Genomic DNA, 25,608 nt, shown 5'->3' on the forward strand with positions numbered 1-25,608 from the left:
CTCTTCTAATTGGGTATTTCTCTGAGCCCTGTCCCTTTTGTGTGTGTCATTAGTTACTGGTTTTACGTTTGTGTTCATTGTAATATGTTTTTCTTTTCTAAGTTTACTTATTTATTTCGAGAGAGAGAGTGTGTGAGCTGGGAAGGGGCAGAGAGAGAGGGAGAGAGAGAAACCCAAGCAGGCTCCACGCTGTTAGTATGGAGCCTGATGTGGGGCTCAGTCTTACAAACCATGAGATCATGACCTGAGCTGAAATCGAGAGTTGGACGCTTAACCGACTGAGCCACCCAGGAGTTCTCATTGTAATATATTCTTCTTTCTTTATTTTTTAAAAATGTTTATTTACTTTTGATAGTGAGTGAGCAGGGGAGGGGCTGAGAGAGGGAGACACAGAATCTGAAGCAGGCTCCAGGCTCTGAGCTGTCAGCACAGAGCCTGATGCGGGGCTCAAACTCATGAACCGTGAGATTATGACCTGAGCTGAAGTCAGATGCTTTACTGACTGAGCCACTCAGGGGCCCCATAATATAGTTTTCAAATTGAAAGTGTTGGATCACTCCCTGAGCGTGTACTATACATAGTATAGTGTTAAAGAGTTTAGAGAAAATACTTGAGGGAAATGGGATTGAGAATTGTGGGAAGCAGTGATTAGGGCTATGAAATAAGGTTCTAGAACAGATACCTGATGTGTGAAGTGAGATTTTTTTTGCTCTGTTATGTGTTCGGTCTAATTTTTTTTAAGTGTTTTGATTTTTAAATTTTATTCTGGCAAGTGTTTATTGAGTACCTACTATGTACCAAGCACTAATCTAAGTACCAGGGATACAGCTGTAAACAAGACAGACAGAATGTCTGCTCTCTTGGAGATTACATCATAGTATTGGGATGGGGGCAGGAAATAAACATGTAAACTCCACTAGTGGGGAGGATACAGGCAGTAAACAGGTACACTGTATAATATAGCTGATAACAATAAGCACTGTGGAAAAAAGTTTAGCAGGTAAAAGGGGGGAAGAGAGTGCAATTCTTTAAAAACACTTCTTTAAATTCTTTAAAAAGAATTGCTAGAATTCTTTTTTTTAAGTTTTTTTTTTTTTTTTTTTTAACATTTATTTATTTTTGAGAGACAAGCAGGGGAGGGACTAAGAGGGAATCAGACACAATCTGAAGCAGGCTCCAGGCTCCGAGCTGTCAGCACAGAGCCTGACACAGGGCTCGAACCCATGAACCTTGAGATCATGACCTGAGCCAGAGTCAGATGCTTAACTGACTGAGGCACCCAGGCACCCCCCTAAGCCTTCTTTTTAAAGCATTGCTTTTTAAAAATTTTAACATCATTTTCTATTTATAATACCTCTTGCATGCTTTCACGGGAGGGATGATGGCTAATTGCCCTCCATGGGCTTGTATTAAGGACAAAGGGCATTTGCCAGATGTATCAACGGCTTCCAAGAGTGTTTGCGCACTCCTTCTGTCTCTCTCTCAAATGGTGTTGGAAATCTCCACCCGTCTCTGCTTCCTTCACATAAGTGGTCAGTGATGTAGGGGCTGTCAGGTTTGTAGATGTACCCAGAATACAGATTCTTACATGATTTTCTTCCCCTCCCCTCCTAACTTTGCTGGCCTCTGGTGTTGCAGACCATGCTGGATGAGGATGATGTGAAAGTCGCTGTGGATGTCCTGAAAGAACTGGAGGCCTTAATGCCCAGTGCAGCGGGCCAGGAGAAGCAAAGAGATGCAGAGCACCGGTTTGTCCATCATATCCTATCCTTTGGAGGCTTAGGGTGCTGCGATAATTGAGTTTTGTGGGCCAGCTAAGCAAAATTTGGGACAAGCTTACAGACTCTAGACTGGCCATGTACTGTATTGTTAGATCTATTTTCATTGTTCCCTGCAAAGAGTATTTATGCAGAAAACGCTGAGACGTTTATAAGTTAGAAATCAGGGTTGAAGGAGGCACTTGTGACCTCATCCTTTATGGGCCTACAGGGATGTCCGAGAGAAACTAATTCAACTCAGCACTTAGTAGGTACCTGACATGTGCGTGGCACTGTGCTGGGTGCTTGGGGATGCAGAGGTGAAATTGGGCTGGTTTCGTTTTTAAAACAAATGTTTGTTGATTTGTTAGAGACAAGACAAAGAAGAAGAAGCGGAGCCGGAGCCGTGACCGTGACCGTGACCGCGACCGCGAGCGTGACCGGGAGCGGGAGCGAGACCGTGATAGAGACCACAAGAGGAGACACCGGTCCCGCTCTCGGTCACATTCCAGGACCCGGGAGAGGAATAAAGGGAAGTCTAGATATCGGTCTAGGAGCAGAAGTCAGAGTCCCCCCAAAGACCGGAAGGACCGGGACAAGTATGGGGAGAGGAATCTGGACAGATGGAGGGATAAACACGTGGACCGCCCTCCCCCGGAGGAGCCTGCCATTGGGGACATTTACAATGGCAAAGTTACCAGCATCATGCAGTTTGGATGCTTCGTGCAGCTAGAGGGATTAAGGTATTAGTTGGTGATCTTCTTTCAAACCTGTGATGGGCAGAATTTCTCTTATCGCTGAGGATTTTCATATTTTAAAAAGTTGTTACGATTAATGTCGCTTTAATCAAATCAGCCATATCAGGTTGTTAGAATTTGACTTTTATTTGAAATGATATATAGCCACACATTCCTTACTCTCCCTTCAAGAGATCTGCCCTTTTGCTCACTGAGACACATGAGAATTTGTCCCCCCTAGCCCCATGTCTTTTCTTTGGGAGGGTGGTAATACTATTTTATTTTTTTTAACCGTCTTCTTGGTACTTTCCTCTTGAGTTTTTGAGCTTAAGACCATTTCCTCTTGTTGAGTTCCAACAGGGTGGAAATTGGTTGGGGAAAAGGTATTTTAGGCATGCTCCACATATATGTGACTCTCCCTCAGGAAGCGGTGGGAAGGCCTGGTGCACATCTCTGAGCTCCGGCGAGAAGGCCGTGTGGCCAATGTGGCTGATGTGGTGAGCAAAGGCCAGAGGGTCAAAGTCAAAGTGCTATCCTTCACTGGGACCAAGACCAGTCTGAGCATGAAGGTAGGTGAGATATCCAGTCTGTTTCCAGGTCTTAAAAAAACATTTTTTTTAATGCTTATTTATTTTTGAGAGAGAGAGAGAGAGAGCGAGAGAGTGCGTGTGTGCGTGCGAGCAAGGGAGGGGCAGAGAGAGAGGAAGACAGGATCTGAAGCGGGCTCTGCACTCAGAGCAGAGAGCCCGACGCAGGGCTCCAACTCATGAACTGTAAGATCATGACCTAAGCCGAAGTCAAATGCTTAACCAACTGACCCACCCAGGCGCCCGTTTCCATGTCTGATGGCCAAGGAAACAAAAAGAGGACAGCAAATGAGTTAGTTCCTTTTTTTTTTGTTTTGTTTTTTGTTTTTTGCCTTAGGATGTGGATCAAGAGACTGGTGAAGATCTAAATCCCAATCGACGACGAAATCTTGTTGGGGAGACCAATGAAGAGACTTCAATGAGGAATCCGGACAGACCCACTCACCTTTCCCTCGTCAGCGCCCCTGAAGTAGAGGATGACTCTCTGGAGCGCAAGCGCCTTACCCGCATCTCTGATCCAGAGAAGTGGGAGATCAAACAGGTTGGGGCCATTTGCCTGTATGGCTTCATAGCCATTCTGCATGTAGCGTGGTGGTTAGGAGTGTGGGCCCTGGAGCTCAGTGGCCTGGGGGAACTTCCTGGCCGCTTACTAGCCGTGGGATCCTGAGCCAAGCCACTCTACTTCTTTGTGCCTCAGTACCCTCATCTGTGGAACAGGACCAGTAGTGGCACCATGGGGATTAAATGAGGTGGAAGAAGTGGAGCACTTACGTTAGTGCCTGCATGTGGTTAGTGCTGTGTGAGTTCTTGTTTTCACCATTCCTCAGTACATATCAGAGCCAGGTGACGGAGGCAAATGTATCATGGTTCCTCACCCTTGAGGAGCTCAAGGTCTAGTGGCGGGAGACAGATGGAAACATAATTGTCAAAGTTGGATGTTACATAACAGGGAATGTGCACAGTGCTGCGGAAACCAGGGAAGGAGCAGATAATGCTTCCTGGGGGCACGACCCTTGAGCCCTGCTTTTAAGCGCCACGTTGTGCCCCCTAGAGATGAGATATGTGATGTTTGAGACCCTGCAGTCCCGGTCAAAAGAGGAAAAACCTTGGTTTCCTATGTGGAACCTCTGTACTGCAAAAGAAGAGTTTCGATCCCAGCAGGTTACAGATGTCGCTTCTGTCCTTTCACTAGATGATCGCTGCCAATGTCCTTTCCAAAGAAGAGTTTCCGGACTTCGATGAAGAGACTGGCATTCTCCCTAAAGTGGATGATGAAGAAGGTAACTAGCCACTTAGATTGAGCAGGATTGTGGATCAGGAGGACAGTGGATGAGTTGAGCAGTTGGGTAGGGTGGTTTAGATGTAGTTTAGCCTAGTGGCTTAACTTATTTGTTTCCTAGGTATTACCACTCATTACCTCCAAGAACAAGGGCTTCTCCAGGCTGGAAGCAGAAAATTCATTTTTCTTTTTTCTTTTTTTTTTAAAGGTGCAAATTGGTTTCTTTTTTTTCCTTTTTTTAACTTAAATTTTTAGAGAGACACAAGAGTGCACACGTGGGGGAGAGAGGCAGAGGGAGAGAATCTTAAGCAGGCTCTATGCTGAACGTGGAGCCCAAAGCAGGGCTTGATCCCACGACCCTGGGATCATGACCTGAACCAAAATCAAGAGTCAGACGCTCAAGCAGCTGAGCCACCCAAAAATTCATTTTTCTGAGAGATGTTTATATATTGTTATACTTTTTGGTTATGATACATATTCAGGATACAAAAAATTCTGATTATATTTTGAGGAGGAAATTTCATCTCATATTCTTAGTAAGTGTTCTGCAAACCCTGGATCCAAGTAGATTACCTCTGAGTTGCCCTGGAAACAACTTTTAACTCAGTCTAGTAACAATTTTTAAAGATTGTGAAATAAATCCAATAAGACATATAATTGATGTAATAAAGGAACACCTATGTACCTACTACTCAATTTAAGTGGATTTTTTTTTTAAATTTCTTTATTTTGAGAGAGAGAGAATGCCAGGGAGGGACAGAGAGATGGAGAGCGAGGATCCCAAGCAGGCTCTGTGCTCACGGCACACGACCTGGGACTTGATCCCAGGAACCGTGAGATCATAACCTGAGCCAAGATGAAGAGTCAGATGCTTAACTGACTGAGCTACTCAGGCGCCCCGGTTAAGTGGAATTTTATCAGCAGCTTTGAAGCCCTTACATGTACCCCTCTGATGAAATCCTCTTACTCTTTTCTCTGGGTAACCACCGTTCTAAATTTTGTGTTAATTATTTCCCTGCCTTTTTTTTTTTTAACATTTTAGTATCTGTATATCTGTCCCTAAACATTGTCTTGTTTGGTCAGTTTTTGAACTTCATTCCTTTTTTCTGATCATGCTTTTGATATTTATCTATGATGATTTTTATAGTTGTATTTCACTTTTGCTGGTGTAATGTTTTCTGTATAGAAATTTACCATAATTTATCCATTTTGCTTTCCATGGGCATAAGGGCTATTTCCGGTATTTTGTTTACATATAACGCTATTATGAAATTCCTATTCTTGTTTCTTAATACACATAGCAGGACCTTTTCTTTTCCCTATATGTGTAGGAGAAGAATGACTGGGTAGTAGGAAATGTGTGATTTAAACCTTATGAGGCAGTCCAAATTGCTTTCTAAAGTTTGTGTTTCAATTTACACCTCTTTTTTTTTTTAAAGATTTTATTTTTGGGAAGCCTGGATGGCCCAGTCGATTGAGCTTCCGACTCTTGGTTTTGACTCAGGTCATGATCTTGTGATTTGTGGGTTTGAGCCCTGTGTCAGGCTCTGTGCTGACAGCTCGAGTCTGCTGGGATTCTCTGTCTCCTTCTCTCTGCCCCTCCCCTGCTTGTGTGTGCACCTGCTCTCTCAAATAAAAAACACTAAAATCATTTTAAAAAGAGACTTTTGGTTTTAACTAATCTTTGTAACCAATGTGGGGCTCAAACTTAGAATCCCAAGATCAAGAGTCTCATGCTGTACCAACTGAGTCAACCAGGTGCCCCCAATTTATACTTTTATCATAAGTGTGCGCTCCTGTGGCTCAAATTCTTGACGACAGTAGGTATCGTCCGATTGTTCAACTTAATTTTTTTGCCAATCTGTTGTGGGTTAAGTTACTCCATAATGAAGTTGGGTGGAAAATACCTAGTAACATTTGGAATGTTAGACCACGTTTTTCTACAGGCTTAACTTCTTTTGGAAGTAGTTCCGCTGATCAGTTTTTAGGCCAGAACATAAATGCTCAGAAATACCTGGAGGGCAGGGGAAACAGTCATTTCCATTAGTTTCACTTGGATTGCTGTCTTTTTGACCTTGGGAGCTATCTTTGATAAAGATTGCTGGTGCCCATGGAAACCAGTTGTGGTGAAAATGATTGGCTATTTCTCTCTTATTTTTTTGCTAATTCTTCTTTGGGGGGACTTTTAGATGAAGATCTTGAGATCGAGCTGGTTGAGGAAGAGCCTCCATTCCTGAGAGGGCACACCAAGCAAAGCATGGACATGAGCCCTATTAAAATCGTTAAGGTGAGAAATGCTGGGACTCTAACTTGGACACGTCACATGAACTTCTTTTCCCTAAAGTAACTGTTCTGTTTTTCAGAGCAGGCTATTACATCCATGTAAGCAGAACTCAGGCTAGAAGGTATATTGACTGTTGGTCAGGGTCTAGAATATTATTGTTTTATTTTTAATTTTTTTTTTTTTAATTTTTTTTTTCAACGTTTATTTATTTTCTTTGGGACAGAGAGAGACAGAGCATGAACGGGGGAGGGGCAGAGAGAGAGGGAGACACAGAATCGGAAACAGGCTCCAGGCTCTGAGCCATCAGCCCAGAGCCCGATGCGGGGCTTAGAATATTATTGTTTTAAAGGGTGATTGACGGCTTTGTTACTTTGGACTTTTTAATTCTTTTGCTCTCATTCTACTGTATTTTGGGAAGAAAGAGGGGAATAGGAGTGTTTGATCTATCATTGCTTTTGCCCTTGCCTTAGGGGCTTGGATAATTACCTTACACGTTCAAAGGCAGTTTTGAAGCATTCACTTGACCATTTGGGGCTGGCCCTCAGTGGAAAGCGGGTACTGGGAAAGACAGAGCTATGAAGAGAATTCGTGGGAAGTTGTGATAAATTTTTAGGTTTGGAGAAGGGTATTTTATTTTATTAATTAATTTATATTTTGGAGAAGGGTATTTTTAAAGTCTCCCAGCCCAGCCATCCATGCAGTGCTTGTAATTCACTTGTGTCCTGCAGTGTTCCTCCCATGTAGTCTTCTATCTGCTTGACATTGTTGGTGACAGAGAACTCATCAACCCTTAAGGAGAGCCATTCCATCTCCAGATGGATCTGATTATTAGCTCTTCTGTAAGCAGAGTTGAAATCTCTCATTGAGGCATCCATGTTGGTCTTAATTTTAGTTCTTGGGACCTTACAGAAGAATTCTTACCCTTTCTTGTCTGTCCTATCTCTCATGGGGTTCTCATCTTCAACCAACACCCCCAGTACCTCCAGTGTAGTATGGTACATCCATCTAGGTGGGTCTCGTTTTTTAGATTCAAGGGGCTTAACATTTACATTTTAGCTCCTGGCTATTTTGTGCTGAGATCTCATTCTGATGCTGCTTGTCTTCTGTTGCACTAGAACCCGGATGGTTCCCTCTCCCAAGCAGCAATGATGCAGAGTGCCTTAGCCAAAGAAAGGCGGGAACTCAAGCAGGCCCAGCGGGAAGCTGAGATGGATTCTATTCCCATGGGGCTCAACAAACACTGGGTTGATCCTCTGCCTGATGGTAAGACCCTGGTAGGGGTGTGTGGACTTCTCAAAAATAACCCGAGCCTTGAAGTACAAGCACTGCCAGCACATGCTAAAAATTTAGCCTTAGCTTTGATTTGGGGATTTTTCCCTTTGGTTAAAGCATGTTTTGTGTGTGTGTGTGTGTGTTTGTTTGTTTGTTTGTTTTTAAACGTTTAAAACCAAAAATGTTTTAGTAACCCTGGTCAAATCATTAGACTGAGTTTTTCTTCTGAATAACGTAAGAATTTTTTATGCTTGGGGTGCCTGGCTGGCTCAGTCAATATAGCATGGGACTCTTGATCTCAGGGTCATGAGTTCAAGCCCTATGTTGAGCATAGAGCTTACTTAGAAAAAGATTTTTTAAAAAGTATTTTATTGTTAAGCAATCTCCACACTCAGTGTGGGGCTCAAACTCACAACCCCAAGATCAAGAGCCATACACTCTACTAACTGAGCCAGCCAGACACCCTAAGAATTTTTTTATGCTAAAGATAATACAGCTTTGAAACTTCCGTTTTTACATAATTCTTTGTGCAGTAAATGTGAAGTAACTCCTCGATACAGTCATAACAAGTACTTAGTAATATGTGTTAGGCAACTGGGGAACTGAGCCACACTTTAAGTAGACATGATCTCTTCTCTTATGAGGCTTGCAGTTTAGTGGGGAAAATCAATGATTAATCAAACAGTTCCCAAATTACTAACTAAATCATGACTAGTGGTACGTGAAGAAGTACAGGTGGTGTAGGTCACTTCCCTGAGAAAGTTGAGACTGGAAGGATAAATAGGACTTTGTCATCGGAGGGGCTGAGGTGGGGTCAGGGGGCACGTGTTCCAGGCTGAGGAATTTTCTGGGCTTGGGCCGTGAGGTGGAAAGCAGGCCTGTGTGGCTGGACTGGAATGGTGGGGATGAGGGCGGGGGGGGGGGGGGCGGCGGGGCCAGGACTTCGAGATAGCATTAGGAATTGGGGCTCAATTCTAAAGTCCACTCGGGAGTGTTGCCAGGTTCTAAACAGGGGAAGGGCATGATCAGAGTTGCATTACCAAAGAATTACTGAGGGTACCCTGTAGAGTGGATTGGATGGGCAAGTGTAGACACCTGAGCTGACTTAGGAGGCTTTTCTAATGGAAGAGACAGGATGGTGGCTTGAACACAAGAGGTAGCAGACGGGAGGGATGACCCGGAGAAATGGGATTTGTTGACTGTTGAGGGCAGGGGCACTGAGGTAGCTTCAGGATAGTACTAAGTTGCCTGTTTTCCTTTGCAGCGGAAGGCAGACAGATCGCTGCCAATATGAGGGGTATCGGGATGATGCCCAATGACATTCCCGAGTGGAAGAAGCATGCTTTTGGGGGCAACAAAGCTTCTTATGGAAAAAAGACCCAGATGTCAATCATTGAACAGAGAGAGAGCCTGCCCATCTACAAACTGAAGGAGCAGCTGGTCCAGGTGAGATGCCCCTTTGTGTTGTATTGGTGCAGGAGTAGCGGTGTTTTCTAAAAGAAGGATGACGTGTTTGAACTGAAATTAGCTGGCCAGGTATGTGTACATTTGTACATCCTCCAAAGAGAATAGAAAAAAACCCAGAACGTTTCCAAGTACTTTAAAATACATATGTGTATTAGTGTATACATTGTCTAAAGTTTATTTAAGTAATCTGTACCTAACATGGGGCTTGAACTCACAACTCCCAGATCAAGAGTTGGATGTTTCACAGACTGAACCATCCAGGCGCCTCTACCTTTTTTTTTTTCCCCCAAAGAAGAAATAAACCTGTTTGAACTGGTGGCCCCTAGAGCAGTTCCAAGTGGGCAGACCAATGTCTCTGGTCAGTAAGAAAAATGGGGATGCTTGACCAATGATCCCATATGGGCAAGACTTTGCTTTAGGTAGTTATTTCCATTTTTTTGGAGATTGGATTTTAAGACAACCAAACTTTCCCTAGGCAACTGAGTTTACTAGTTCACAGTGAATCCTTTCAGTGCTATCTCAGACGTACGCAAGCCAGTACAAGTACATATGTACATGCATTCATAGACATTATATGTTTTATGTGTATTGTATGTTTCTAGATGGCAGGCAGCATATTACGCATATACTCTGCATCTTGTTTTTCCCCTTAATGATACAGCTCAGAAATTGTTCCTTTTTTTGTGTGTGTGGTGGTTTGTTATGTGGATATGCTCTGGCTTATTTAGTCCTTATTTAACTAGTCCTGTATTAATAGACATATAGGTTGATGGCAATCCTTTGCTGTTATAAACGGTGTAGAAATAAGATGACTTTTGGGGTATGGAGATTTGGCAGTGGAAAGGAACACGTTATATGCCTATTTTATTTACTGTTGAATTCTTTAACCGTGTGGATGTAGTACTTAAAAAAATATGTAGAATCAGAGATACCTGGGTGGTAGCTTATGCTTTTAGCATTGCCTTTATGTTTTTATAAATTTAAGAAAACGAGTAAGGGGCGCCTGGGTGGCTCAGTCGGTTGAGCGTCAGACTTCAGCTCAGGTCATGATCTCACACTCCGTGAGTTCGAGCCCCATATCGGGCTCTGTGCTGAGAGCTCAGAGCCTGGAGCCTGCTTCAGATTCTGTGTCTCCCCCTCTCTCTGCCCCTCCCCTGCTCATGCTCTCTCTCTCTCTCTCTCTCAAAAATAAATAAAAACATTAAAAAAAAATTAAAAAGAAAGCGAATAAAATTTTTAAAAAATAGAATTGAGTCATTTAAAGAATACCCATAAAGTTTCAAGTTTTTAAGTTATACATGCGGTTAAAATAAGAAAGCCTTGCCCATAGAAAACCACCATTAATATTTTTTTATGTGTGATTAAAAATAATTTTAACTCTGTAATCTCACCATATGTATATTATCGATCCCCCTTTTCTTCTTTAGTGTTGGAACGTAAATATTATTTTCCTCCAGAGTAATGTGGGAGATTTTAATGACTGTATTTATTTATATTCTGTTAATTTCAGGCTGTTCATGACAATCAAATCCTGATTGTTATTGGAGAGACAGGATCTGGGAAGACAACGCAGATCACCCAATACCTGGCAGAGGCAGGCTACACTTCCCGGGGCAAGATTGGATGTACCCAGCCCCGAAGAGTAGCAGCCATGTCGGTGGCCAAAAGAGTGTCGGAGGAGTTTGGTTGTTGCTTAGGCCAGGAGGTAAATGGGTACTGAAGTTGTTTTGGAAATGCCTAAAGAAAGTGTGGAAAGGCCCACATCTCCACCTATAAAATGGGAATAGTACTACCTTTCTTCAGGTTTCTCCTGAGGGGGAGAGGGTTGTCGTCATTGATGTGTTCAGGGTCAAGTCCAAGGCAGATTTTACTAAGAGGAAGTCACTGCACATCTTGCTCAGATTCTTACCTAAGATTTCAGGTAACAGTCTAACTGGGCTGCAGTCTTGGTTGGGAATTGCAGAAAGGAGAGATTTGTGTCTAGGTTTTCAGCTTTGGTTCTGCTTTAGGTGGGCTACACCATTCGGTTTGAGGACTGCACCAGCCCGGAAACAGTCATCAAGTACATGACAGATGGGATGTTGCTGCGAGAGTGCCTGATTGATCCCGACCTCACACAGTATGCAATCATCATGCTGGATGAGGCGCACGAGAGAACAATTCACACTGACGTGCTCTTTGGATTGTTGAAGAAGGTAACTAGGTGCTCTTTGGTGACCCTTCTTCTACCTGTTGGGGACTGAATCCTGGGAATTGGGTTTGAGTACCTGTGCCTTGCTGGTCAGTCCTTTTTAGTAAAGCCACACTGCACTTCTCTTTAGACGGTTCAGAAACGGCAGGACATGAAGCTGATTGTCACCTCAGCCACATTGGATGCAGTGAAGTTTTCTCAGTACTTCTATGAAGCTCCCATCTTCACCATCCCAGGTCGAACATATCCCGTGGAAATACTGTACACAAAGGAACCTGAGACAGATTATCTAGATGCCAGCTTGATCACTGTCATGCAGATCCACTTAACAGAACCACCAGGTAGGAGGAAAGAGAATTTTTTTCCTCATGGGCCAAAAGTCCTAATGCAGGTAGCTTTTTTTCTCATCTTTTATTTTATTTATTTATTTTTTTTTAACGTTTTTATTTATTTTTGGGACAGAGAGAGACAGAGCATGAACGGGGGAGGGGCAGAGAGAGAGGGAGACACAGAATCGGAAACAGGCTCCAGGCTCTGAGCCGTCAGCCCAGAGCCCGACGCGGGGCTCGAACTCACGGACCGCGAGATCGTGACCTGGCTGAAGTCGGACGCTTAACCGACTGCGCCACCCAGGCGCCCCTCTCATCTTTTAAAAAATGTCTTTTAAATATTGGTCTCTCTGCAAGCCCAAGTCTTGCATGTTTGAAGCGGTGGTAAAGGTCTAAACAATAATGTGAAACCTGGACACAAATTTTAAAAAATGAAAAATGAGAAAAAAATGAAAAACCAGAATAAACATGGACAGATGAAAACCTCTTGGTTTCTTAGAGGTCAGAATAGGAGCGTGTTTTCCATCATTGGGCGTTCTTTTAATGTCACCGTGGCTTTCGTGTGGAACATACACACAGGAAGTAAACGTTCTCTTCTTAGGTGACATCCTCGTCTTCCTGACTGGTCAGGAAGAGATCGATACCGCGTGTGAGATCCTATACGAAAGAATGAAATCCCTGGGACCGGATGTCCCGGAGCTGATCATCCTGCCCGTGTACTCTGCTCTCCCCAGTGAGATGCAGACCCGAATCTTTGACCCGGCCCCACCTGGCAGCAGAAAGGTAACGCTGGGCAGACGGGAAGCGCCCGCATGCTCTGAAACCACGTGGGGTGTGCACCTGGCCCTGATGGGGATTGCTTGGGTGTATGCGAGCCTTGTTTTTTTATGTCTTAGAAAATAGTCCGACCAATCTGTTAAGGAATGAGGATCTTATATGCGGCCCCTGCTCCTCTTCCTCTCCTTCATTCAGCAAGTATCTTTGAAGCGTCTGTCAGGCTTTGGGGTACACGCCGGGGCGGGAGGCCAGGTCTCTATCTGCCATGGGGCATCTACTGAGAGACAGGCCTTTAACATATGGTGTGAAAGAGCTGCTGGGACTCTGTGTACCCAGAGGGGGAGCCCCTGACCCAGAATTCTTAGAAGAGGTGAGGATCTAAGCTAGTCCTGAAGAGCACGTGGCTGCTTACATAGGCAAGAAGGACAGCAGGACACGAGAGGACAGCCTGTGGTAGCCCAGGGGCAAGAGCGTGCAGAGCCTTTCAGGGGCTGTGTAGTTCGTAGTTCATGGCTGGAGCTAACTGCTGTGCACGTGAGACGGGAGAGGAGGCAGATGGACTTTTTCAAATAACAGTTTTACTAAGATAGATATAAATACAATTCACCTCTTTAAAACAGAATTCAGTGACTTTTAGTATATTCACAGAATTGTTTGACCATTAATTACCATTAATAGTAATTAACCATTAATTAGTACAGTTGATTTTAGAATAATTTCATGACCTCCAGAAGAAACCCTGTACCCTTTAACAGTCACCGCCTCCCCCCCACCCCCCCATTCCCCCTTCTGCTCAGCCCCTGGAAACCACTAATCTATTTTCTAGAGTTGCTTATTCTGGACACTTCATATAAATGGAATAATGTAATATGTGGTCCTTGGTGACTGGCTTCTTTCACTCAGCATATTTTCAAGCTCCATCCATGTTGTTGCATGTGTCAGGACTTCATTTTTTTTTTTTTTTTTTTTTTTTATTGCCGAATAATATTCTGTCGTAGAATGATATTCTACATCCACAGAGTGGATGTACCACATTTTGTTTACCCGTTCCTCAGCTGTTGGACATTTGGGTTGTTTCCACATTTTAGGTATTGTGAACAATGCTGCTAGGAGCGTTTGTTTACAAGTTTCTGTGCAGGCATATGTTTTCACTTCTCTTGAGTATATTCCTAGGAATGGAAGAGATGGATTTGAATAACATTGAAGAGTTAGAGTGGACAAGACCTAGTGGGTGCCTGGAGGTGTAGGGGTGAAGGGCAGGGAGAAGTCAAGAATGACTCCCAGCTCTCTGGCTTGGACAGCTGGACGGGAGATGGTGCTGAGGAGGGAAAGACGGAGGAGGAGCAGGTTTGGGGGGGTGGAAAGACGGCGATTCCTCCTCTGTTCTGTTGGTGACGATCGGACTTCTTTTGGAAGAGGGCTCTGCAGCTCTGTGGCAGGTGGAAGCCTTTCAGGGCCAGTGAGATGCTGGCATGACGTGGGATGTTCTGGTGCTTCCTTGCAATGATTTTTCCAAGCAATTGTGGTTTATTAGCTGAACCTCTGTGGAAGAACAGTGGCAGTGCCAAGCCGAGACCAATAATCTTCTAGATCACGCGTACTGCTGCGTACACACAAACCGTGAAATTCCTCTGCCGCCTCGTTCATTTTATGATCATGGAAAAAAAAAAATCTCTCTCTTGTTCCACATACACAAACAGCCCATTTTGTAGTCCAGATGTCCCCACGGGGGAAGAAAAATCTCATTTTGCACTGGCACATGTGATGCCAGGAAATCTCTGCTTTCCCAGGGTGCGAGAAAATTAAAATTGTAGTAATCAACATTGGATCTAGAAAATGAGATATGTAGCCATTTGCACCAAATGAAATTGGCTTTCATTGGCTTTTGCTTTCTCCTCTTCCACTTCTCCTCTCAGGTACCACCCCGTCCCCAACTTGACCCTTAAGATGAAGCCAAACAGAATAAGTGCCAGCTAGTCACCTAGAGAGGGAGATCGCTGCACAGTCCTTCAGGAAGATGTCTGGGGTCAGACGTCCTGTGTCACACCTCAGGGCTGAGTCTGGGCAGCTCACTCCAGCTGTATCTCTCTTGTCTGCAGGTCGTGATTGCCACCAACATCGCAGAGACCTCGCTGACCATTGACGGCATCTACTATGTGGTGGACCCTGGGTTTGTGAAGCAGAAAGTTTACAATTCCAAGACTGGCATCGACCAGCTCGTGGTCACTCCAATCTCTCAGGTATGGCAGCGTCTACCCACAGTGGTCCTGAAAATCCTCTTTGAGGCTTCTCTGAAAATTTTTTATGATTTTGTATTCTGAACTTCATTGTTTTCAAAGATGAACCTTTAAGGTACTAGGGGCTTTTGTGAGATAAGGGACGTTTTTGTGTTGTTTGTGTTTAATCTTCAGGGTAGTGTTTTGATATTAAAAAGCCTCGCCAAATGTGAAATTGAAAAAAAAGTTTAACTTAGCACTCTAGATTATAAAAATATAAAAGAACGTATTTTTAAAAATACCGTGCTTAGGGGCGCCTGGGTGGCGCAGTCGGTTAGGCGTCCGACTTCAGCCAGGTCACGATCTCGCGGTCCGTGAGTTCGAGCCCCGCGTCAGGCTCTGGGCTGATGGCTCAGAGCCTGGAGCCTGTTTCCGATTCTGTGTCTCCCTCTCTCTCTGCCCCTCCCCCGTTCATGCTCTGTCTCTCTCTGTCCCAAAAATAAATAAACGTTGAAAAAAAAAAAAATTTAAAAAAAAAAAAAAAAATACCGTGCTTAGCCGCAGACATCTGAGATAGTAATAATGCATGAGACGTTAATGTGTTTCTTTGGTTATTATGGAATCATTTCCTACTCAAATTATTTTTAAAAATGAATAACCTGGTCCGCCTTTTTGAGGGCATTTTGGCTACAGCGTATCCAACATTGAAAAGTTCATTCTTTGACTTCCAGGAGTACATCTCAAAGTTTAGTAGTGACTGAGCGCATGTCTGAGAGTAAGGGAAAAGGATGTTCACTGAAGCATGATTTATATGAAAGGAAACCTGGGAAAATTCTAGCTGAACTCCAAAAGGAAAGTCGTTGAATAAAAGATGGTATATCCACGCCATAGAATGTTGTGTGGCGTTAACAGGGTGGTGCGCATCTATGTTTAATGACATCAGCATGTAATTGTGATATGTTTTTTGAAAACAGTGAGCTGAAACGTAGCATGAGCAGTAGAATCCAACTTTTGTTTAAAAATAAATAGCGCACGCGGGTATACAGTGTGCATGAGCGTGCCTGGGACTGAAAGCACGTGGTCAACACGGTCGGGGTTATCTGTCAGTGGAGCTGCTGGTTACCATGTTGAGGGGGGTGAAATGCATTGTTTTTCTTTATGCTTCTACGTATTTTCTTAGTATTTTATAAGAGGCACGTATGATTTTCGTCATCCATAAAAATCATAAGGCTATTTTCATTTTGAGCTTAAGGTAATAGTAGCTACCACTTGTAGAGTACTTAGTAAGTACCAGGCGCGAGGTACTTGTACATACACAAACTCATCGCATTCTCGCATCCATCCTCGGTGGTAGGTGGTGGTATTACCCTCATTTCACAGATGAGCATGAGGCACAGAGGGGTTACGTGACTTGCCTAAGGTCACACAGCTGGGGGGGAGCCAGGATTGGAACCGGGGTAGTCTGGCCCCTGCGTGGTGGGTGCAACTCGCAGTGATTGAGAAATTAGCTGTACTTGGCCTCTCTGATTTGGAGAGACATCTGTAGAATGCTGTGGAGTCCGCTAGTGTGTGCCATTGCTGCCTGCCTTTGTGTGGTTAGAGACTTCTGTATCGTTTGGTTTGGGGCTGGCATAGGAATTTGTAAAATCCTGATAACCATTTTTTTGGTTTTGTTTTGTTTTGTTTTGAAAGTTCACTTATTTTGAGGGCGGGGGAAGAGCAGAGCGAGAGAAGGAGAGAGAGAGAATCCCAAGCAAGCTCTGCACTGTCAGTGCAGAGCCTGATGAAGGGCTCAAACTCATGAACTGTGAGATCATGACCTGAGCCGAAATCCAAAGTCGGACACTTAACCACCCAGGTGCCCCAATCCCGATACCGTTTGTCGTAAGACAGATGGTTTTGTCAGCAAATAGCCCTCTTCAGATTGCTATTCACTGTTTCCTAGCAACCTGTGGTTAAACTACCTGTATATCTTTTTTGTATTTTTTATTTTTTGTAATTATTTTTTAATGTTTATTCATTTTTGAGAGACAAAGAGCAGGAGCAGGGGACGGGCAGAGAGAGAGGGAAACACAGAATCTGAAGCAGGCTTCAGGCTGTGAGCTGTCAGCACAGAGCCCAACACGGGGCTCAAGCCCATGAATCGTGAGATTATGGCCTGAGCTGAAGTTGGATGCTTAACTGAGTTACCCAGATGCCCCTACCTGTATATCTTTTTAATTTAAAAAGTAGTGCTCCTTTCCCTTAAATAGTGTGGAGAAGTATTACATTATTTGGGGGAAATAGGAGAAAAGTGTTTAAATTATCCATAATCCTACTACCACCAACTGTCGTCATTTTGATGTTTTTCTTGCCCATCTTTTTTATTTTTATTTTTTTTACCTTTATTTATTTTTGAGAGACAGAGAAAGACAGAGCACAAGCGGGGGAGGGGCAGAGAGAGAAGGAGACACAGAATCTGACGCAGGCTCCAGGCTCCAAGCCGTCGGCACAGAGCCCGATGCGGGGCTCGAACTCACCAACCGCGAGATCATGACCTGAGCCGAAGTCAGACGCTCAACCGACTGAGCCACCCAGGCGTCCCTTGCCCATCTTTTTTTATGTTTGTTGCTTGTTTGCAAGTCTAGTAGCCTACTAAGTATGCAGTTTTGTGCATTTTTGGTTTAAATATTTAATTTTCTTCATTATTAAGGTATAAAACATGTTCAACATCAGATATTTGCGAAAGTATAGAAAATAGAACCTATCTGCAAGCCTACCATCAGAGTTAGCCTCAGTTTTAGGGCAATTTTTTCCTTTTGCTAGTTTTTCTTTTTTTTAGTACAAAATTAGTATTATTTTATAGCTTGCTTTTTCACTTATATGCATGAACATTTCCTTCTGTCATTGAGAGTCCCAACCTGATTTTTATTTTTTAAAAAAAAATTTTTTTTTCAACGTTTTTTATTTATTTTTGGGACAGAGAGAGACAGAGCATGAACGGGGGAGGGGCAGAGAGAGAGGGAGACACAGAATCAGAAACAGGCTCCAGGCTCCGAGCCATCAGCCCAGAGCCTGACGCGGGGCTCGAACTCACGGACTGCGAGATCGTGACCTGGCTGAAGTCGGACGCTTAACCGACTGCGCCACCCAGGCGCCCCGCCAACCTGATTTTTAAAATGGCTACAAGAGTCATCATTGTTATGGTTAACGTTACATTTCTTTAGTTCATTTACATTTTTGGCCACAACTGTGGGGATGGTGTTTTTCATGTTATGCTTTTTCTATTGTGCCACACTATTTTGAATGTGTATTTCTGGGATCTTTATATTTCTTCCATTCGCATTGCTTGTATTTGCCTCACTTGAACAAACTTTCCTGAAATGCTGAGTTTTAGGGAATGATAAGAGCATTGATAGTCTCGGAAATGGTCCTAAAGGAAGTGAAAAACCTCACTTCGGATTTTTGCCGGTTGCTAAGTGTCCCCCGCCCTTTAGCAGATTTCCTGGGTAAAGCCGTTCAGCAACGTTTTACAGATATGTTACTTTTATATGCCCGCCCCTCTAGGCTCAGGCAAAGCAGCGAGCTGGCAGAGCCGGGAGAACGGGCCCAGGGAAGTGTTACAGGCTGTACACAGAACGTGCCTACCGAGATGAAATGCTGACCACCAATGTGCCGGAAATCCAGAGGACCAACCTGGCGAGCACAGTGCTCTCTCTCAAGGTAGAAATCACTGTCTTGTTAGAATGGGTTGGTGGAATAGTCCAATCCTACGTCCATAGTAAATGAATGTCAGTTTTACGAACCTCGTTAAATACTTTAGTAACCTCCTGGAACCAGTCCCTTTGAAAGGAATGCAAACGGCTGTGATAACAGCCTCTCCACTGTGGGTCTGGGGCTAAGTTGCCATGTCTGCTGTGAGCACACGGTTTTTTCTTACCTTAACAACCAGCAGGATACTTGGTTATAAAAGATTTTAGTTAGCGTTTTCTAAAAGGATATTAGAAAAATCTAATTAGTGCCAAACTGTGGACAGGCACACTTCCTTCAACCCTCGTCCAATTCTCTTCTTTTAGAATGGCAGCAGAACTCCCCGTCCAAAAACTTTGCAAGGGAACTGTCAGTACAGGTTTCAGACTGACCCTCTGGGAGCTTGGTTTTCATTCTGAATCATTGCTCTTCCTCTCTCAGTCCCCAGTGAGGACCCTCATTTTCTTTTGGCAGGGGGAGCTGCATGAATAATTTCCCAGATGATGGCATCCCCACCCCCTGACACTGATGCTGCCCTGGGGCCCTGGCACTCTACTGGTGCAGAGTGCTCTGTTGTAATTTATTATTCATTTGGTATAAGAGAGACTAAACCAGAGCTTCAGGAAAAAACCCTGGTTCAGTCTCTGGAGTGAGAACAGAGCGGCATCTGTGGCTCAAACTTCTGCTCCGAGCCCTGAGTCCTTGGCAAATTTATCTGCTCAGCCCTCTGTTCTACATTCTCCTTTCCAAAAGTGAGCTATTAATAGTATCTGTTGTGAAAATAAAAGATAATACAGGTAAAGGCCCTTGGCATAGTGCTTACTGATTGCTAGCATAATTCCTTGTAGTTGTTATTCATACAATAAGCATTTATTGAACACCTGCTGTGTTTATGGTCACAGTCACGTTAGGGGAGAGAAACAGAAGGCTTAGGTCCTACCGCATCCCCCTTATATACCCTGGGATAATGCATCATTCATTTGTTTCTTTGATTCATCAGATTAGCTAACAAATGTATTGAATGCCTACTCTGCAAGGCACGCCGATTGCACTGTTATTGTGGTTTTGTGTCTGTGTTTTCCATTGTGAACTCTTCGAGAACTGGGACCATACCTTAGTCATCCTCATAGCCTGACAGGGTATGAGGCACTTCCTGGATGCACAGTAGTAATTATGTATGCAAGAGACAGGAGAAGCTGGTGTGCTGTTTTTTTTTTTTTTTTTTTTTTTCTTTTTTAAATTGTGGTAAAATACACAGCACATTACCCTTTTAACCTTTTTAAGATATACAGTTCAATGGCGTTCAGTACATTCACAGTGCTGTGCAGCCATCACCACTGTCCGTTCCCAGGACTTTTTCTTCATTCCAGACAGAGACTTTGTACCCCGTAAACTAAACCATCCCTTCTTTGCTCCCTCCAGCCCCTGGTAACCATTATTCCACTTTCTGGTCTCTGTGAACTTAATTTCCATGTAAATGGAATCATGCAGTATTTGTCCTTTTGTGTCTGGGCTATTTTGCTTAGCATAGTGTTTTCAAGGTTCATTATGTTGGAGCATGTGTTAGAATTTCATTCCTTTTTAAGGGTGAATACTATTCCATCGTGTTTATCCATTCATCTGTTGATGGATATTTGGGTGGTTTCTACCTTTTGGCTATTGTGAATAGTGCTGCTGTGAAAATTAGTGTACAAATGTCTGCTTGTGTCCCTCCTTTCTTTTGGGCATATCTAGAAGTGGGAGTTGCTGGATCATACGGTGATCCTATGTTTAACTTACTGAGAAATCATCAAACTGTTTTTCACAGCGGCAGCACCGTTTTTGCATTGTCACTGGCAATGTATGAGGGTCCTGATTTTTCTACATCCTTGCCAACACTTGTTCTGTTCTTTTCCTGATTCTAGCCATCCTAGTGGGTGTGAAATGGCATCTCGTGCTTTTGATTTGCATTTCCCTAATTACCAGTTATGTCGAGCATATTTTCATGTGCTTTTTGGCCATTTTTATAACCTCTGTGGGGAAATGTCTCTTCAAATCCTTTGCCCCCCCCCCTTTTTTTTGAAAATCATCTTCCAGTAACTTTAGGGGGAAAAATACATGTATATATATGTGTGTGTGTATATGTGTGTGTGTGTGTGTGTGTGTGTGTGTATGTATGTGTATGTTTGTGTGTGTTTATATAATATATATATATATATATATATATATATATTTTTTTTTTTTTTTAAGTTTAGTTAATTTTGAGAGAGCACGTGAGCAAGGGAGGGTCAGAGAGAGAGAGAGAGAGAGAGAGAGAATCCCAGACAGTCTCCACACTATCAGCACATAGCCCGACATGGGGCTCGAACTCACAAACTGTGAGATCATGCCTTGAGCCAAAGTCAAGAGTCAGATCCTTAACTGACTGAGCCGCCCAGGTGCCCCTGCCCATTTGTAAGTTGTCTTCTTTTTGTTGTTGAGTTGTATTTACATTTACTTTGAAGGAGCGGTTTTTATTTTTATTTTATTTTATTTTTAAGTTTTTATATTTAGAGAGAATGACAGAGCACACATGTGTGTATAGGCGCGAGTAGGAGAGGGGCGGAAAGAGAGAGAGGGAGAGAGAGAATCCCAAGCAGGCCCCACGCTGTCAGTGCAGAGCCTGATGTGGGGCTCAATCCCACAAACTGTGAGATCATGATCTGAGCCAAGATCAAGAGACGGACGCTTAACCAACTGAACCACCCAGGGCGCCCTGAAGAAGTGGTTTGAAAAGTCTCCTGAGAGGAGCGCCTGAGTGGCTCAGTCGGTTAAGTGTCTGACTGTGGCTTAGGTCACGATCTCACAGTTTGTGAGTTCAAGCCCCGTGTTGGGCTCTGTGCTGACAACTCAGAGCCTGGAGTTGCTTCAGATTCTGTGTCTCCCTCTCTTTCTGCCCCCCTGCCACTCGTGCTCTCTCTCAAAAACAAATAAACATTAAAAAAAAAAAAGTTTCCTGAGAACGTATACGCTTTCTATCGGTCTGAGTTTTATGTGGTTCAGCCATGGGGGTGACTGCTAATCTTGAGGATGACTGCCTACTTGCAATAGAAGAAACTGGAAAGAAGTAGACAAGTACTCTCCTTCCACGTTAACACTGGCAGGGCTGACCCTCCCATCACACACTTTCTTTCCTTCTTTTCTAGGCCATGGGCATCAATGACCTGCTGTCCTTTGACTTCATGGATGCCCCTCCGATGGAAACCTTGATCACAGCCATGGAGCAACTGTACACACTGGGGGCCTTGGATGACGAGGGCCTGCTTACTCGCCTGGGCCGCAGGGTAGGAGACAGACTTAACTTCTGGTCCTTCTGGGGAGATTCCCTGGCCAGCCTTCCATACTCTTTATTCTGTGCAAAATCAAACTCTGGGGCCCTGGATAAACTTTGAGGAGAATTCCAGATGCCCGTTTTTAAATTGGATTTTCCACTGTTACTTAAAACTATTTCTTCTTTACAGAAAAAGGAATTCTATCCACAGTTTTACTTCAGGATGTATATATATGTATACATTTTGAAAATTAAAACAATTTTCTTTTATTTTGGGGGAGGAGTGTATGTGCATGCATGCGAGTGGGAAGAGGGGAAGAAGGAGAGGGAGGGAGGGAGGGAGGGAGAGAGAGAGAGAGAGAGAGAGAGAGAGAGAGAGAGAGAGAGAGAGAATCTTAAGTAGGCCCCATGCTCAGTGCAGAGGCCAACACAGGGCTTGATCCCATAACTGTGGCATCATAACCTGAACTGAAGTCAAGAGTTGGAGGCTCAACCGACTAAGCCACCCAGGTACCCCTCTTCAGGATATGTTATCGAGTCTAAATTTTAAAAGATGTCTGCAAAATTCCCATCTGTCCCGACAGTAGTTATGTCTTTGGTCACATACATTTCGTTGAGGTTTATTTGGGAAATTAAAAAACAACATTCTTCTGATAGAGAGAGGCAACTCACATCATCATGCTTGAGTCAATGTCCTGTGGTCTGTTGCCCACTCGGACCATCAGTGTCTGATGCTGGCAAGTACCGACGGGTTTTCCCCAGGGCAACTGTAGTTTCTTCTTCTCCCTCTAGATGGCAGAATTCCCTCTGGAGCCAATGCTGTGCAAAATGCTGATCATGTCTGTGCATCTGGGCTGCAGTGAGGAAATGCTGACCATTGTGTCCATGCTGTCTGTGCAGAATGTCTTCTACAGGCCCAAGGTAGGGAGTTCAGACTCAAATTCAGGTAGGGGTGTGGCAAAGTTGGGTAAAATCAGCCTGTTGCCACTGAAGTGCTTACCGTGGACACTTGACAGGGTCACATAGGGCTCCCTGGAACTGCTGGGTGATTACTTAGTAGCTGTTGGACAGAAAACGATCCTCTATCCCACTTCTTGGCAGGATAAACAAGCCCTTGCAGATCAAAAGAAAGCTAAATTCCACCAGACCGAAGGGGACCACCTCACCCTGCTGGCTGTGTACAACTCCTGGAAGAACAACAAGTTCTCCAACCCCTGGTGCTATGAGAACTTCATCCAGGCTCGTTCGCTGCGTCGGGCCCAGGATATTCGCAAGCAGATGTTAGGCATAATGGACAGGTAACATCTGGCGACTTTTCCCCATGTGTGAATTCAACCTGCTTGACCGTCATGTCTGTTGATCTCTAAATGCACCCGAGAGAAGTTACAGGCTCCTCACATAAGCTTTTTCCTCCAGTTTTTCCATCTTTGTTATACCTCTCTCCAAGCAAGGGTGCAGCTGAGAATCACTTCAGAAAGTTCCTAAGAGGTTGACTTATTAGTTGTTGAAAAATGCTTAGTTTACAGGCATCTGGGACATGACTGGTAGAGTTGAATAAGATCTCTGGCTCTTACTGTATCCATCTTGCCCACTGTGGAGCTGTGCCTGTGGTACCTTTAGGTACCTCTTCCAGAGGGGAACCCCAGACTCTGGGGACCCACGGTGGGGGTGTTGGGCACCATCATTCTGGAAGACAGAACCTCTGAATGCAAGCTAGTCTCCCATCTTTATCTTCCCTTGATTTATTGCCCTGCTAGACACAAGCTGGATGTGGTCTCCTGTGGCAAGTCCACAGTCCGAGTGCAAAAGGCCATCTGCAGTGGATTCTTCCGGAATGCTGCCAAGAAAGACCCTCAGGAGGGCTACCGGACACTGATTGACCAACAGGTGGTCTACATCCACCCTTCCAGTGCTCTCTTCAATAGACAGCCAGAATGGTAGGTGGGCAGGGGCAGGGCCAGGGTCTGGGGGGCAGTTGTGGACAGAAAGAACCTGTAAATTCTACTGCCATTTTACATTTAGGTGTTCACCCAACCCAGCACATTCTCCTCCGACATTGCTTCTGTTTCTAGAACAGTGGGAGCCTGAAGTAGGCACAGTATCCGGCCTGTTAAAGAGAAACAAAATCATAGGGGTGAGAGGGAAGGTGGATTTTAGAGATTGTCTAATGAGGTGGTTTAAACAAGTTTTTTACGTAACCTTTTTAAAAAATTGGACTCTTACCCACCCTAATATCAAACTGATAAGAAACCACGGTGCTGCCTTGCAGGGAGGATCGGAGATGCAGAGCCTTGCTGCGTGGCCTTCCCCAGTCCCTGTGGCAGCCCCCGAGGCTCCTCTTCAGGGCCCCAGAGTCTGTGTAGACAGCCTGAAAAACCACCCTCACGCTCCACAGAGCAGGGAACCAGGTCCAGAGAAGGGCTGTGTTTGGCTTCGTGTCACTTAACCAGTTAGGGCCGGAGCCTCCTGACAGCCTTCTCGTGGGTAGAGGTGTGCAGGCTCCTCAGTACTGGGGTGTGGCTGTCGTAAACAGAGACTGCAGTCCCCTGAGGGTTCAGGCAGGGGAGTTAAGAGGGTAAAACTCAAGCTCAGCTGAGGCCCACAGGGGACCACGGTGACTGGAGTGGAGCCTGGATGGGAGGCTTGAGCCTGATCTCTGTGCCCCACTCAGGGTGGTGTATCACGAGCTGGTACTGACCACGAAGGAGTACATGCGTGAGGTCACCACTATCGACCCCAGGTGGCTTGTGGAATTTGCTCCAGCCTTCTTCAAGGTCTCCGACCCGACCAAGCTAAGCAAGCAGAAGAAGCAGCAGCGTCTTGAACCCTTGTACAACCGCTACGAGGAACCCAACGCTTGGAGAATATCCCGGGCCTTCCGACGGCGCTGAGAAGTGACACTTCTCTGTCTGCCTCTCCTGCAGTGGGGGCCCAGGGCTTGGACTCCCTTTTATTGATGAAAAGCTGGTCCTGAGGATGCAGCCGTCCAGTGACTGGATATCTTTACTGGGCATTTTCTAAACTTGATTCTTATTTCTTCCCTGGTGGTCAAAATAGAAACAGGGATTTACGCCTGGTTTGACCAGAGCCCCCAGCCCTGACCACCTCAAGGCACTGTGGCCAGCTGGGGCTCGCAGCCAGTATGGGAGTACATGGCATCATCTCCACAAAACGGGCAACTCGTGGAGCCCTAGGATGGGAAAATGGAGTTGCGAGCATCTGACGCCCAGACGTAGCGAGGGCCCTGACGCCCGAGCTGGGACTCTGGAGGAAGGGGCCGCGGAGCTCACTGACAGTGTTGGCCCCACTTCTGCCCCTGCCCAGCCCCTGTACTTTCGCTTAACCTCTTGGAAATATTTATTTTCTTAAGGAAACATAAATGGTTTTCTGTGGCTGTTTCTTCTAGCTGAAAGGTTAGGATATTGGCCTGGGCCCAGGGTGGGGAGATTTGTGGCTTTGGTGCACATGGTGGAGAGTCCCCTGTAACCAGAGCTTGGGGCCTCTTTGGGCTCGGAGGTGACGCATAGCCCAAGCCTGCAGTCGTATCTCTTGACACCCGCACGAGCCCGGTGTGGCTGCACACGGTCCCATGATTAACCACATCCACTGCCCCAGTCTGGGCGCTTGAGTGGTTACAGATGCAGCATGTGGAATACAGAAGGCTCTCCTGGCTCCCTCCGCTGCACACCACACA

At 44.8% G+C, this 25,608-nt stretch overlaps 1 protein-coding gene across 1 annotated transcript in view; it reads left to right on the plus strand.

Annotated features, from left to right (window-relative positions):
* The window catches only part of DHX8 (DEAH-box helicase 8), a 31,484-nt gene extending 6,190 nt beyond the window's left edge, over positions 1-25,294 (plus strand). Inside the window, exons 5-23 of the mRNA XM_025917402.2 lie at positions 1,639-1,748; positions 2,129-2,500; positions 2,919-3,063; positions 3,419-3,622; positions 4,274-4,361; positions 6,550-6,647; positions 7,760-7,907; positions 9,181-9,362; positions 10,894-11,088; positions 11,393-11,578; positions 11,705-11,915; positions 12,505-12,686; positions 14,780-14,920; positions 18,443-18,598; positions 21,790-21,927; positions 22,707-22,835; positions 23,016-23,212; positions 23,672-23,851; positions 24,586-25,294. Of these exons, the coding sequence (XP_025773187.1) occupies positions 1,639-1,748; positions 2,129-2,500; positions 2,919-3,063; positions 3,419-3,622; positions 4,274-4,361; positions 6,550-6,647; positions 7,760-7,907; positions 9,181-9,362; positions 10,894-11,088; positions 11,393-11,578; positions 11,705-11,915; positions 12,505-12,686; positions 14,780-14,920; positions 18,443-18,598; positions 21,790-21,927; positions 22,707-22,835; positions 23,016-23,212; positions 23,672-23,851; positions 24,586-24,805 (3,282 nt within the window). The 3' untranslated portion in view covers positions 24,806-25,294. The remainder of the gene's footprint in view (positions 1-1,638; positions 1,749-2,128; positions 2,501-2,918; positions 3,064-3,418; positions 3,623-4,273; positions 4,362-6,549; positions 6,648-7,759; positions 7,908-9,180; positions 9,363-10,893; positions 11,089-11,392; positions 11,579-11,704; positions 11,916-12,504; positions 12,687-14,779; positions 14,921-18,442; positions 18,599-21,789; positions 21,928-22,706; positions 22,836-23,015; positions 23,213-23,671; positions 23,852-24,585) is intronic.
* Positions 25,295-25,608: the final 314 nt, after the last annotated feature.

Source organism: Puma concolor, chromosome E1 (assembly GCF_028749965.1).
Source record: "Puma concolor isolate L17-30 chromosome E1, mPumCon1.1.hap2, whole genome shotgun sequence".
Taxonomy (NCBI): domain Eukaryota; kingdom Metazoa; phylum Chordata; class Mammalia; order Carnivora; family Felidae; genus Puma; species Puma concolor.